A 15234-nucleotide genomic window follows, 5' to 3' on the forward strand; every position below is an offset into this window, starting at 1 on the left:
GTTTACTCAGTACTTCAGTTATCTTCAGAAAAGATTCGAAATATTGTCCTGAATATACAGGGTATTCTGAAAGAATTTCAATGGTGGAAAACTGATGGGATAAAGCCATAAATTATTGTCCTTCGAATTCTGGCTCTTTCTCATCGATTTTTTACCAGTGAAATGTACAAAGTGAATAATCGAAAATGTGGAGCAATCTTTCTACCTAGCGAAGGTCAAATAGCGTCAAACTTATTTGTATATAAATAAGGCTCACACTCTACACCCTGTATGGCCACTTGAAAAATCATCAGTTCCGAGGATTTCGAAATTGGAACAAATAAATCGTTCAAAACACGTACATAAAAAGCGGATTAATAAATCGGGCAATAAAAGATGTTGGTAAATAGCGAAAAACAGAGTGGCAATAAATTCGCAACCATCTTTGAAATAACAGATTATAAAAAGCGAAATTATTGCCTCTACTGCCTAATTCGAGCAGTCATGATGCTTAGACGAATCTTGGTCAGCCTAGCACCAATCCTTTTGGCTTTCGTTTTCTTGGTCTTTGCCCAAGAGGAGGAAGCCGCCCCAGAACCCGAAGGTGAGGCAGATCCGGCAGCTGGGGGTGATGGAGGGGGAGGCGAAGGCGAAGGCGGAGGTGGAGGCGGAGGTGGAGGCGGAGGCGGAAATGAGAGCGATTCTAATGGAGACGGTAAGTCAAAATGGCTGAAAATATCGATTTACCCCTATTTTCTCCGTTTTGTTTTTCGTGTCACTTTTTTAATACGTCGAAATAGAATCCATATATCCTTGGATCGTTCTCCTTATCTCTAGTCTCCAGAAACGGCACAGAATTGCACCAAAGAGGAATCTTTGATTGCATAGATCTCAAATGCACAGAATATGAAAACGGTCTATGATTACTCAGCATCTATGATGAACTCGTTATAGAAGGCGCACCATGACGGCTGTTTTAAAAAGTATTCGAAGCTAGTAAACATTTCGTATTTGATCATTTAGCTGCTATAATGTGACCAAATTAAAAGATATACTATATGATAAAACATCGACGATGAAATTCTTGCCTTTTATAGATATCGCCTCACTTATTTTCCGTTTTTAGGACACTTTTCTATCACGGAAATCTTCTTATCGCCATATTATTTTAGAAGCTCTCCATAGATACCAAAAATCGGACTGCATAAAGAAGTTATTTATTCGAAAGTGAAAAAAATTGCCTCGAAATTAGCTTATTTTCAATAAATAATACCGTTTATCTGCTGAAAAACATTTGTCCTAGAACAGATTTCTATGAAATAATTCGAGAATTGCAACGCTTTTTTGCATATACGCAAATTTATTTCCATGTTATGACTGACATCTCCTTTTAGGGCATTACAAGTCATGTTTTTGTGGTGTCGAAAAGTGAATATTCATCTACCTATCATTGATGATTATGAAAGTGAATCAATTCACAATTCTGACACCCGGACAATATGAAGATTTTGATCATAATTGCCAAAGCGGGTTTGTGAAATGTCCAATTCGAACCTTAGAACATAGATACATACATGGAACGGAAAATAAACATTCCAAAGACTGGAGTGAGTTAGATTTTGTTTTTCCGACGTTGGAAATGGGGGATAAGTGACATTTTTCCCACTGTAGGTAGCGCTATTTAAAAATTGACAGTTGTCAATTGATATTTGAAAATAATTTGAATACATTATTCCTACGAATTGCGAAAGTGCTGTATTTATAAGCGATTATTGGTGTGTGAAAATGTATTAGTTTCGAGAATTCATTTATTCAACATGTCGTTCAGTCTTCTGTATGGACCATAAAGAACTTCAGCAAAGAATTCGGTGTCGTTGGACTATCATCCTTTGTTGTTGGAATTTGAAGTAGAACCAAATTCGGGACGGATACCAGCTAAGAGTTTTATGGCAACCTTAGCGATATTTAGTCAAAGGAACTGTATTGAAAATACGTTATGTGAATTGTGAGCATGAATTATTAAGAAACAGAAATACATGAATCTATTCCAGTTTCCGTCGACTGAATATATTGGAGATTTCGCCAATCAAATGTGTTTTATTGAAATCATATCGCTCCTTTATGAATACAATTTGTCAAACAGAAATTATTTTCGAGAATAGTAAGTACTCCTGCGAATCCTTCAATAGTGTTGAAATATCTGCAGATTCGTTTCTACAACGAAAATTTTAGTGTAAATCTCAGATATTCGTTAACAGATTTGACCAAATAATACGGTTAATATTTTTTTCCGCCGACCTCTTAATAATAGTACTGTTTAACGCACACGAAATTAGCTGTTAATAAACCCTTTTATTGATTAATTTCCTATTAATGCATTATCGTCATGGGTAATCGAACATAGAAGTATTCAGCAGCTTCCCAAATAATTATTTCATTTTTATGTAGCATTGATTTTCGTAGTACCTTGCGGGTGAATTGAGAAGAGATGAATTGTGGAGGTTGCAGAAAAATTATGATGGTTAGAGAGTAATCAATATATCTATTTACTACAACTCCAGCTTCCACCAGCTCCACACTTTCTTCAACAGATATAATAGGGACTGATATCAATGTGATTTACTCAAAATGTCACAACTCGAAAATTCCCTCTATGGACTTCTCGAATTGTTCGATCGGCCGCATAAATATCAACATTTCGATATGAGCATAGAAAATTTAAAAGGTGTCAAATTTGACTAGGTATCGATAGAAAATTTTTTCAATCAAGATTTCACATTAAATTCGAAATGTTGTCGACGGAAAAATCTTGTAATCAACTCGTTTATTAATTGAGCGATTAATGATCTCGAACATTAACGTGCTCGCTTCGCTCACACGTTAAAATATCTCAATCATTAATCGCTTTTATTAAAAACCTTGTTGATTAAATAACTATACTTCATTCAAATTTATTTTAGCAGTCGGTTGGCCATGAAATAATTTTCTCAAGTTTTTGTAACTAGAACGAAGTTAGGTTGGCACTCATGAAATGTCGTTAATGTCATAACGCCGTTGCCACAACTAATATCAATTTTTATAACGAAAATGCCGAAAGTGATTGAAAAAAGAGACAGGGTTTCAGGAAGTGCTATTTAGAATTCAGGTCCGCTCATTCAAATAGTTATACCCTGATATATTCTAAAATCCACAATACGTCAGGCGGTAGCGAACATATTCAAGGTAAGAGAATTTATATAATGTTTCATCTGAATCTAAACGACTTATATTTCAGCTGAATATTTCCACAATCAGAAAGATTGTGAATATGTGAATGAAGAGTATGACAAAGAATTTTCTTCTATTGGGAGACCCAAAAAAGTGGTGGCATTTCAGAATTTTATGTTTGAGTGAATTAATGCGAAAAGTTAACTACAGGATTTTCGATAAATGTCATCGGAGAATGATTTCCCTAAAATGGATTTTTCTGTTTTTCATTTGACTTATCCTATACAATGTAAATGTCTTAAGGTACTAATAAATAACTAAATATTATAATTACATCAATATTTTAAGATGAATAGCCACAAATACGCGCAAGTTGCCCTGTTACTGTTTATTCATGTGAAATTTTTGTTCAACGGTGAAGTTGCATCTTAACTTGAAACTTCCTTCAACTCCTTTTACTTATATTGATGCAAGATGATTTTTATTGAAAAATTTAACATTCTTGTAATTATCTGTTAATTCCTTCGGGAGATACCCATTGCCAACCACTGCATCATATGTATTTCACTTCGGGTTAATATTTTTGAAATCTACAAATGATGTAAGCCAAAAAAGATAACGAACATTAACTCTCCTCAAGCTAGTGCATATTATGATATTATACTGATCTCTTGTATTTTCCATGCAAATAACTGGATTTGGTATTCCTTCAATCAGTTTGTATAAACTTCAATTATGTTCGTCAGATATTTTCCGAAGAGATTCGGCATTGTGATAAAATACGTAATAACAGAAACTTTCACGTATAATGGGCAACATAGCGTTGATTTAAAACCCAAAAATGTTTTGACAAGCTTCATAACCCCACATTTTCGTACTATACAGAGTGAAATGTGTCAAATTTCCATGGCCAACCGACTGCTAAAATAAAGTTGAATGAAGTATATTTGATTCGTTAATCGGGATCACAGATTACTGTGATCTTTGATAGATAACAACGCAGAACAAAATAAAACGAGAGTGTATCATTACACTTTCGTTGATAGAACAAGGATAGAACATGGTGGCGCCGCCACGAAACAAATCTCTTATTTTCGATTTGGTATACGTATAAGATGTCATTGCATTCAAAAATTGACGAGTGCGTGCACCGTGTTTTTAGACATCATTCTAGTTCTACTCGCTCTGTACCGGTGTTAACTGGCCGAACGTAGTCTTAGTAGCACTGAATGTCCATTCCATGTATCTATGTTCTAAGATTAGAAATAATCCCTACAATTATGTGGTGCCACACTCGTTAGGGGAACAGAACAATGGGGTTTCTATTCAAAGAGGAGTTAGATTAAACGGATATGTATTAAACGAACATTTTTCAATTCGCTACCGTTTAAAGCACTCCAAGAAATAACAAATGCGATGCTTATGTTCCTGTTTTATGAAAGGATAATATCCGACTCTCATCACTTATCGTACTTTCTGTGGTTAGGAATTGTATCAATTTTTTTTTTCAGAAATGTGGCTGAAATGGAATGACACGGGAATGTCTGAAAATGGTGAGTAATCTCCGAATTTTCAGCCATATCACATTAGTGATAATGATGGTTCGATGAATTATTGAGAGCATTAATTCATCATTATCGATTCGCTCAATATCATGTTAAATTATACTTATTTTAGTTATCAGGTTAAGAAAGCTAACTAACAAAAACTTTATCTTTCTTCGAACAAAATAATTTCAGATACCTCATGGTTAGTAAAATATTGTCCCAGAGACTTAACCCCTGCTTTTGAGAAGTTTTGTCAGATGCACTGCTGGTGGAATGGCTGGCAGGGTGGTTTTTGTACTGACGATGATATCTGCATATGTCAATGGGAAGGTCTTATGTTGGATCCGGAAATTACTGGAGTTAAATCAGTATCTATACCACCAGGGGCAGGAGGCGCTGCTGATGGAAATAACACAGAAGCCGAACCTGGAAGTGGAGGTGAAGGAGATCCTACTGAACCAACTGAAACTGAAGCTGAAGATCCAGGAACGGATGAGTGATCACTAAGCCGTTAATGTGTGCCAGTGAGTACCACAAAAATCTGAATTTCGATGTTCAATTCAAGTAAGATGCTCTACCTAAGAAAACTAAAATTATCCAGAAATAAGTAGTGGCTAAGTAATGAAAAATGAAATTGTGATATGATAGATTCGATTTGTAATCAAACATGACTATTTGCTACTCAAGTCATATCAAAGGTTATAAATTCCATCATGTAACCAAAGAGTAACAAAGAGTTGTTAATCTTTGATGTAACCATAACATCGGCTTGTTCAAAATTACACATACCAGCTTTGTACTTTTGCCACTGTAAAGCTAAAATCTACATATGAAAAATTCCCAAAAAGAAAACGCACTAAATCTATGGTCGGCGCTGTGATTTTGTTCTATATCTCTGGTTTTGAGTTCGTTCATAGAGTTCAATGGTTTTTGCCACACATAGACATATAGACATGGACTGTGCCCAAGAAGATATATCTATCTCATCTCCTTGGACTGTGCCTTCCCTTTATATCTATGTATGAAATACGGTCAAAAAAGTGACATAAAGAGAAGCACGTCGGGCATGCAGTTGTCTTTTTCTAGAATTTACCTCTATGCGAACACAAAAGAGACAGGTAAATGCCCGACGATCATTTCTCTCTTTCTATAAAAAATACATTTTCATGCTGACATTGCTCAGTCCATGTCTCTATGTCTATGTTGCCACAGAGCACTAATATAAATATGCTATGGAGAGTAGAGAGAAGAAAAACGATCGCCGTACTAAAAATGTGTCTCCAAAACGAGGAACGTAGGGTAGGAGTCGCTGCGATCGCTACGTTTATCGATAAGAGGTGGGGATTTAAGCGTCAATGGAGGACTTCCCTACATGTTTGCCAACCTACAAAAAGGTCTAAAAGGTCTACCATCAGGGAATGATTGCTTTGTAACGAAACCTACTTCATTCTTTCCGCAATAATCAAATATATTTATGAAATTCTATCGAGCTTTCTAGAATTTACTGTTAAAAAGAAAAAAAGATTTTCATAACCTCGATTGCTGATTGGTTGAAATTTATGTTGGTATTATTACTTCTTGTGACAATTGACATGTTTCGTTGGCAAATGTCAAGAAGAAAAAAGTAATCTGTTAGGTTATGGGCAAAGTTTTGGTTATGTGCACAATCTTTGCTTGAACGCATTCTTGTTTTCTTGTATTTTGTAAGCTATACAGCAGACAATATTAATATTATATATATCAGTAAAAATGACATTTGCCAATGAAATATGTCGATTGTCACAAGAAGTAGTGATACCAACATAAATTTCAACCAATCAGCAATCGAGGTTATGAAAATCTTTTTTTCTTAACAGTAAACTCTAGAAAGCTCGATAGAATTTCATAAATATATTTTATCATTGCGGAAAGAATGAAGTAGGTTTCGTTAGAAAGCAATCATTCCCTGATGGTAGACCTTTTAGACCTTTTTCTAGGTTGGCAAACATGTAGGGAAGTCCTCCATTTGAAATGAGCAACCTTCATTTTATTTAGGGTTATTTGTCATCGTAGTATTTTCTGATGATTTTTCAAATAACTTTCTTCCAATATATAATAAATATGAATTTTCTGATTTATATGCAATGAAGTACAATTCACATTATAAAGGGGGCTAAGTTATCAGCTTTATTAATGCATAATAAATGACGAAATTGATGAAATTCAAGAGAAATCACTGATAAAAAAAAAAATGATACCTACATAATATGTTCAAAATTGTTTATTGAAAACAGGAATTGTTAGTTGGTTTAATGTAATCTTCAAAATTATATACATATCAAGACAACAAAAGGTAGTTATCTCAAATTTATCACTCATTAGAGTAGATTCTGTTTCTAATATTCAGCTGAGAACCGTTATAAATCATATATTATGTTATGCTAACAAAATTCTTCAAGAATATCCACTTCTGAAACATGTAGTTTTATTGGTTAGATACTCTTCTTCAGAAGAGTCCACTTGTCACGAGGGATGACAATTTCGATTTCGTTTATTATGAATCCATCATCTTTTTGATATCTTCATCCCAAAAGTGCTCTTGACACAAAAATTTATTCCGAGTCGATTCTCGAGCTAAGGTTTTTTTCAATTTTCTCTGAAAAATGCACTCGGAAATTTGATTCTCCTTTTCTTTCCGATGCCAAAACACTCTTACACTAGCGCACATATCAACATTTCACCATGGTCATATGAAGGGTACCTACAGGGAAAAAACCATTGATGTCAATTTTTGTCCGAAAATGAGTTAGACACACCATTCGATTCAGAATGAAAAGTAGTATATTAATAATTTTAATAATGTTAATTTCGAGAACAATAGTATTTAATTTGTCATATTTCAAATAATATGAACGGATTTCGAAGTTGGAAAGGAAGGAAAATTGACATCGATGGTTGTTTCCCTGTACCCTTCATATGTTGTTCTCTTATCAAAAATCGAAAATAATAATATTTTTCTAATCATCTGTCACCAGAAGAGAGACAGTTCACCATTACACTAGCGCACATTTTAACATTTCACCATGGTCATATTATATTGTTCTCTTATGGCCATATGCACCGTTTCATTAAACGAGATTAATTCCTTAAACATCCTTTTTTTCCATAGAGATTCTATGCTTAAACGTCTTTTTAAAAATTAAGATTCGTTCGATCAAACGGTGCATACGGCCATTAAATCTCTTATTATATGTCACCTGAAAGACAGTTCACTCAGCCAACTTCAACTAGTTTAAATCAAAATTTCGCCATCCCGTGATTGCCAGCGCGCCTATTGGCAAAAACATGAACTACCCTATTGGTCTCCAAGCAGCGATCGTTCTCCTTCTCTCTACTCTCCATTTTTTTGCAAAGAGGAACTTGAATCTGTGGTTTTTGTTTGACATGATGACATGTGTCGTCTGTCATAAAAATATAATCCAATATTTTATTTGAGTCTTGAGAAACAACAATATTTGGATATATTCTTCAAATTTCGATCAGCTAATGTTTTCAGTACTATAATATATGGTTACAAAAATCAGAACTATGAAGAATTGAAAGTAAAACGTCACAATGATTATTCAGGAACCAGTGCAAGCGTCAATTTGGCATTGTTTGAACAATTATGACTACAAGGATGCTATTTTTCTAGCTGAAAGACTTCACGCAGAAATAGATAACAATGAAACCTTATATCTCTTAGCTACAAGCTACTACAGGAATGGTGAGAAGGATAAAACGTTTTACACGCTAAAAAGCAAATCGAATCTCTCATCCCAGTGCAGATATTTACTTGGATTGTGTGCTTTTGATCTTGAGAAGTATGCTGAGGCAGAGGCTGTACTAAAGGACAATATTAAAGGTACAAACTTGAACGACTTGACAGCTGAATATGGAGATCAAGCATCATTTGTGCATCTATTACTTGGAAAAATAGCTAATAAAACTGAGAGAAAAAATAACGCTATAGAATCATGGTGTAAAGCATTAGAAGTCAATCCTTTTTTATGGTCAAGTTTTGAGGAATTATGTAAGTTAGGTCATAACCCAAACCCACAGAAAGTTTTCCAACTAGAAAACTTGCCAAATTTATCTATGTGCCATGGACATAACTTGAATAATATAGAGAGTGCTATCATAAATGAAAATTTATTGGACAAACAGGATGAAACTCCACAGGAAGTTATAGGGTATATTATCAAAACACCCCAACAATTATTCAATAAATTCAACATGATGAATTCAAATTCACTCACAACACCAGAGGAGAGTAGTCCCTTATCAAACCCACTTGGTATATCGGGTTTTGCCCCCATTTTGCCAACCACAAAGCATAAAGGGAGCCGATTCAAACGAGAAAACTCCAGTCCGATGAGTCCGAGTTTTGGATTCCTCATGGATTCTAGTCCAGAATCTAACACCCCTAAACTTTCCTCTCACCTAATGTTAATGGAAGCAAACACTTATAATCAATCTTTTCCAAAGAGACTAAAATCGCAGGACAATCTGATAGCTAGGAAGGAATCTATTCTGCAGAATTCAAAACAGTGCATCTCTGTCACCAACACAAAGACCCCGACAATGCAAACTTACCAAAATGTACGAAGGAGCTCGAGGCTTTTCACTAACAGTTACTCAGTTAAGGAGAATAACACATCCCCAAATCAGAACAAATTTGTGACACCGAAATCACCAACAAAAAAAACCAAACAGAGGATACCGAAATTCAACATGAACAAGAATAATTTTCATGAGATTAACACAAGGAATTTGAATAAGACTGACAAAAAAGAGAAAAGTGAGACAATTACTTCAGAAAGTAAAAACGATGTGTCTCAAAGATCCAAGCAAACTATCGAAGAGCCCCATGAAAATAAGACTGAACAGTGCACGCAAAAAGGTACACTAATACAGAAACAGAGTGCGGAAGGTTTAATGTTACTCTTGAGAACTATCGGGAAAGCATTCTCTGAACTGAAACTGTTTCAAAGTAGGGAAGCGATCGAGACTTTTTCTTCACTGCCGAATAATCAATTGAACACGATTTGGGTGCAGTGTCAGCTAGGTGTTGCTCATTTTGAACTTTCAGAATATGAGGAAGCAATCAAATATTTCAGTAAGGTACATATAAAGCATCCTTACCAGCTGGAATTCATGGATATTTACTCCACATCACTATGGCATTTGCAGAAAGAAGCGCATCTATCTGCTTTGGCGCAAGATCTGATTCGTACAGAGCAGTATTCACCTATAACATGGTGTGCAGCTGGTAATTGCATGTCATTGCATAAAGAACATGATTCTGCTATTAAATTTTTCCAAAGGGCAGTGCAGTGTGATCCTAACTACTTCTATGCTCACACATTGCTTGGCCATGAGTATATAACTACGGAAGAGCTTGATAAGGCTATGAGCTGTTTCAGGAATTCTGTGAGATTAAATCCTAGACATTATAACGCTTGGTTTGGTATGGGAACCATTTACTCTAAACAAGAACGGTTTAACCTAGCTGAAATGAATTTTGCTAAAGCCCTACAAATAAACCCTACAAGTTCGATCATTCTTTGCCATTTGGGTATAATACAACATGCAATGAAGAACAATGAGAAAGCCTTAAGTACATTCGACCTAGCCATACACAACGACCCAAAGAGCCCTTTGTGCAGGTTCCACCGTGGATCAGTATACTTTGCAATGGGCAGACATGCAGAAGCCCTAAAGGAACTCGAAGAGTTGCAACAGATGGTACCCAAGGAATCAATGGTTTATTACCTAATTGGGAAAATTCATAAGAAATTAGGAAATACCGATCTTGCCTTGATGTATTTCAGCTGGGCAACTGATCTAGACCCTAAGGGTGCCTTTAACCAAATGAAAGCTGCCTTTGATCCGCCAATAGGAGGTAGAAGTGATCCAGGAGATTCGAGCAATTCACCCAACGTCTATCAATCTGAAAGTCCTTTTGCTCCACAAGGGGAGCGACCTAGCTTTGTTAGTCTCCTTGAGGAAGATAGTGAAGATAGTTTTTGAGTATATGATTTCATTGATAACCTTGTGGGATGATAGCATGCTTGTACATACAATCAAAATATTTCTTTTTTATTCTATATATATATATAGACAATGAATTCTATTGAATAAGTGATCAAAATTATTTAGATGTTTTTTTTTATTGTTTGCGGTGTAGTTATGTTAATTAAACTATGACTAAAAGTAGGTGTTTTATCCAAGTGCAAATTTACAACACAATATAAATATATATCCAATTGATTAAACAGATTATGTACAGTTCTGTCATGAGTCTACCTCATAAAAAGATTTAGTATTTTTTTCGAATAATCTCTAGTTTAAATGTATTTTTAATTTATTTTATCTTACAGTTTGGGCCAGTGATGTTTGTATTCGATATTTTGACTTGGCATTGGACTGGTATTGATAACAAATCTACCCATATTTCTTCTAAAATATAATCAAAAACTAAGTTCCACTATATTATTCATATCATTTTTTTATTGAATTGCCAAATTTCGTTTGTTTAATGTTTCAATATTGTATGAATGTTTTATCAATATATTCGTGATTTTCGCAAAGCAATTGATCACTTTCTTTTTGTATTAATGAAATGACAGTATTATCGAAAAATGAAAAGGGGTAAACCAAATAATAATCGTATTTTGAATCTTGTTTGTATTTCACGATTCACCTGCCACCTGTAGTTATGGACCAACTAGCAACCACAGATTACATAACAGCAGTAAGATAGGAGTCGCTGCGATCGCCTGGTGTATGGTTAATTTGAAATGAACTGCCTTTTATTTTAAATTATGTCAGTAGATTTTCAATTACGTTTCTTCAAATCTATAACGAATATGAATTTCCTGATTTATATGCAATAAAATATACAATTCACTTCATAAAAAGAAATAAGTTATCAGCTTTTTTCATTTATAATAAATTATTCAAAATGAATCACTGATGAGAAAAATTGTAACTACGCATGTTTATCCAAAGATTCCTCTTTGGTTTATCATTTTTTATTGAAAATAGAATATAGATATAATAGATAATAATAATAATTGGTTTAATGTAATCTTCAAATTTATTTACATTCGCAGTGAGGAACTTAAAGACAACAAAAATGTAGCAATCTCAGATTTACCACTTATTAGAGTAGATTCTGCTTCCAATATTCAGCTGAGAACCGTTATAGACCATATTTTATGTTATGCCAACAAAACTATTCAGAAATGTCCACTTCTGAACCATGTAGTTTTATTGATCAGATATTTTTATTCAGAAGAGTCCACTTCTCACGAGGGATGACAATTTCGATAATAATCAATCTGTTTTGATATTTTCATCACAAATTTATTCGGAGTCGATTTTTGAGGTAAGATTTTTTTCCAATTTTATCTCAAATATGTCCTCTACAATTTTATATCTTCTCCTTTTCTTTTCGATGCCAAACCACTCTTACCCTAGCGCACGCTTCAACATTTCACCATGTTCTCTCATCAAAAATTGAAAATAATACTCTAATCCAAATCAAAGAGGAGGTTCCTCTTTGTCCAAAGATTATAGATACTCTATAATCTTTGACTCTAATCGTCTGTTACCAGGAAGACAGTTCACTCAGCCAACTTCAAATAGTTAGAAACAAAATTTCGTTCCCCCGTGATCAAGAACATTAAGTACATATTGGTAGATATTTTAGGGGACAAATAATCTGGTCTGAAAGCAGCGATCGTTCTCCTTCTCTTATGGAGGGTACCCTCCATACCTTCTCTCCATAGCTACAATAATTCGCCCAAAGATAATAGTGTACTACCATGCTCTGGTACTACTCTATAATCTTTGAATTTACCGTTTGCATAAAAAAAAAACATTTATTTCCGTGTAGCGACACTAACACATCTATTGGATAAAAAATGAATCGACTACCGGACAAAAATCTGTGGTCTGCAAGAAGAAGTTCTTCTTTTCTCTACTCTCGATCATAGACTATGAACAATATCATCTATGACTGACGTTAACCCAAAGAGGTTAACCTATATCATTGAGGACATTGAGGTGCGATTTTTCTCTAGATTATTACTGAAATTTTCTTATTGAAAAATATGCAGTCTGTGAGATTTTGTTTGCATCAATGCGTCAGACGAAGTCCATCTCTCAGGTATATCATCTCAATCTTCCAACTTCTTTTCTATATAACTCGTAACATTCAATTATAGTACAGCTTCCCTGAGAACTGAGCAGAAATACTCCACAGCACCCGGAACCGCAAGTGCGTCACCAATAGAAAATTTAACTATACCGCCACCTTCAAACGCAGATAAACCAGCATCAGAAAAAATTGAGAAGCTATTCAACGATATCTCAAAATTAAACCTTTTAGAAGTTTGTGAATTGAGTGACCTCTTGAAAAAACGATTGAACCTCTCAGATATAAGCGCTGTTCAAGTGGCGGGTCCTGCAGCAGCTTCTGTTGATGAGGAGGATGTAGTTCCTATAAAGGCCAAATCTAGTTTCACTATAAAATTGATGAAATTTGAGGAGAAACAAAAAGTGGCTCTAATCAAAGAAATCAAGGGTATTATGGAAGGAATGAATTTGGTGCAAGCTAAAAAGTTTGTTGAATCTGCACCAGCAGTCGTGAAGGCTGATATTGCTAAGGATGAAGCAGATAAATTGAAAGAAGCAATAGAGAAAGTGGGCGGTGTTGTAGCAGTAGAATAAATAGTTTTATGAGCAGTAATAAATTTAGTTAAATATGAAAACTACATTTTTCATTTTCCGATGTTAAATCGTAGTTGTATAGAAGTTTTATATAAGGCCTTAGCAACTTCAAAGCTCAGCAGATCCACTATTGTTTTTGAAAAAATTGCTACTTTTGGATATGGACATGGAATTTCATATATTTAAATTATTTTCTTAACCTTTAATAGGTCCGTTGTAGTCGAATTGACTACTGCAAATATAGATGTACTCCTAATTTGATGATTAAAATGCCGATCAGATGTTCGTTCTTGTTCGGAATTCGAAAGTTTTCTACTGAGAACAAATATACTTATTTGTTAATTTTTCAGAGTAAGTCACATTTATTGTATACGTATATTCAGCATCCTATGAAAATTAAATTGAAATTTCAAATAATTATTCTAATTTGGCCACTTTCGAAAAAGGGTAGTTATAATGACTACACTGGACCATTCATGACGCAAAATGTTATCGGACCGGTTTAAGGATCCCCACAGAGTGTGAGATACACTACGTCGTTCCCGTTCCCGCAGTACCGCGTTGGTGTCGAGAGTCCTTAAGAATTTCTCTTATTCCTTAAGTAGACTCGAGAAGCGTCGGCCAGATGTGGTTGGTGACTATCCCAGATCCAGATCAATTTATTGATCTGAGCAAAGATTATAGAGCTCGAAGTGTGGAAGGATCTGTGGGGTCACGGTTGGGTCTCTTCAGTCACAGGAGGACACACAGTCGCAAGTAGCCCTAAGAAATTATAAGTTTGATCGCACCGATAGTTTTGTTTTTCAGTCTTTTTGTAGATTTATTCTCGGTAAAGGGATACAGCAATGAATGAAAAGGATTCTCCACACCAGCACGGGAACGACGCAGTCTATGCGGGAAGTTTTTCTCGCACCAAAGCGGTGAAGTAAGCAGAAACGTGACGATTTTTGTGTGTTTTCCTCGAAAAAAATCGATTGAAATGGATTTCTCATCCGATGAAGAATAGAGACTTGAAGTGCAGCCATGAACGTAAACGTTAACGTTATAATTGACATCTACGCATGCTCATTCGTCCGTTTTTAACGTTAACGTTAGCGTCAGCTTTACGGCCTACGTAAACTAGCGGTCTCCCACGTATACCTTAAACATCGACGTACGTTAACCGAACGTTAAACGAGTAGCACCGATGACTTGCGAATGGCCGAATTTTGATTGTTGAATGCAATTCTCGATAACCTCAAACTGTCATTGTTTACATTTCCTGTGTATTTTCTCATAATGAACGAAAATTATAGGAAATCAGCAGTGATTTGAAAGTTATCAAAAGGATTAAGTTAAATTACTGTGTTATCAGATTACATTCAGTACATAAGGAAATGGCTGAAACTACATTGCTGATGTCTCTAACACTTGAACACTTCATTGATAATAAAATACTTCCAAGCTGAAAATTCTCTTTATTAGGCATATAAATCATTAGAACATCAATATTCCAAATGTTATTCCAACTGTCGGAGCTCAATATTAGATAAAAGAGAGTTCACGCGAAACGAAAGCAAAATCAAATTGATAGGTTATGTTTAACGTCTGACGTTTCATGATGACAGCACTTCAACTCAAATTTCATTACAACACGTAAACGTTATATCTGACGTTATTTCTCACGTTAACGTTTACGTTCAGGCTAACGTTCTGTGCGCACTTCAACTCTCTAATATCTTTGATACGGACCACACGCTAGATA

The 15234-nt window shown here is 34.9% G+C and overlaps 3 protein-coding genes across 3 annotated transcripts; all 3 read left to right on the top strand.

Moving 5' to 3' along the window:
• Positions 1 to 469: 469 nt before the first annotated feature.
• Positions 470 to 11433, top strand: LOC123316237. The gene is made up of 4 exons (XM_044902185.1): positions 470 to 694; positions 4698 to 4739; positions 4926 to 5257; positions 11135 to 11433. Exons 1-3 carry the CDS (start codon positions 484 to 486, stop codon positions 5231 to 5233), a joined length of 561 nt encoding a protein of 186 aa, XP_044758120.1. The 5' UTR covers positions 470 to 483; the 3' UTR covers positions 5234 to 5257; positions 11135 to 11433.
• On the top strand, positions 8140 to 11348 carry LOC123316235 (cell division cycle protein 27 homolog). Its single transcript, XM_044902183.1, has one exon. It carries the CDS (start codon positions 8328 to 8330, stop codon positions 10782 to 10784), a length of 2457 nt encoding a protein of 818 aa, XP_044758118.1. The 5' UTR covers positions 8140 to 8327; the 3' UTR covers positions 10785 to 11348.
• Positions 11434 to 12793: 1360 nt separating the features above from the next.
• LOC123316768 (39S ribosomal protein L12, mitochondrial) lies at positions 12794 to 13531 on the top strand. The gene is made up of 2 exons (XM_044902985.1): positions 12794 to 12927; positions 12986 to 13531. The coding sequence occupies exons 1-2, from the start codon at positions 12872 to 12874 to the stop codon at positions 13488 to 13490; spliced, it is 561 nt and encodes a 186-aa protein (XP_044758920.1). The 5' UTR covers positions 12794 to 12871; the 3' UTR covers positions 13491 to 13531.
• Positions 13532 to 15234: the final 1703 nt, after the last annotated feature.

Source organism: Coccinella septempunctata, chromosome 7 (assembly GCF_907165205.1).
Source record: "Coccinella septempunctata chromosome 7, icCocSept1.1, whole genome shotgun sequence".
NCBI classification, from domain to species: Eukaryota; Metazoa; Arthropoda; class Insecta; order Coleoptera; family Coccinellidae; genus Coccinella; species Coccinella septempunctata.

What these genes read in the sequence shown, in the direction of transcription:
- LOC123316237 (XM_044902185.1), top strand. Translation starts at nt 484, where the DNA reads ATGATGCTTAGACGAATCTTGGTCAGCCTAGCACCAATCCTTTTGGCT. An exon ending in GAGCGATTCTAATGGAGACG is followed by an intron (nt 695 to 4,697) that starts GTAAGTCAAAAT and finishes TTTTTTTTTCAG; the next exon opens with AAATGTGGCTGAAATGGAAT. An exon ending in CACGGGAATGTCTGAAAATG is followed by an intron (nt 4,740 to 4,925) that starts GTGAGTAATCTC and finishes AAATAATTTCAG; the next exon opens with ATACCTCATGGTTAGTAAAA.
- LOC123316235 (XM_044902183.1), top strand. Translation starts at nt 8,328, where the DNA reads ATGATTATTCAGGAACCAGTGCAAGCGTCAATTTGGCATTGTTTGAAC.
- LOC123316768 (XM_044902985.1), top strand. Translation starts at nt 12,872, where the DNA reads ATGCAGTCTGTGAGATTTTGTTTGCATCAATGCGTCAGACGAAGTCCA. An exon ending in AGACGAAGTCCATCTCTCAG is followed by an intron (nt 12,928 to 12,985) that starts GTATATCATCTC and finishes ATTCAATTATAG; the next exon opens with TACAGCTTCCCTGAGAACTG.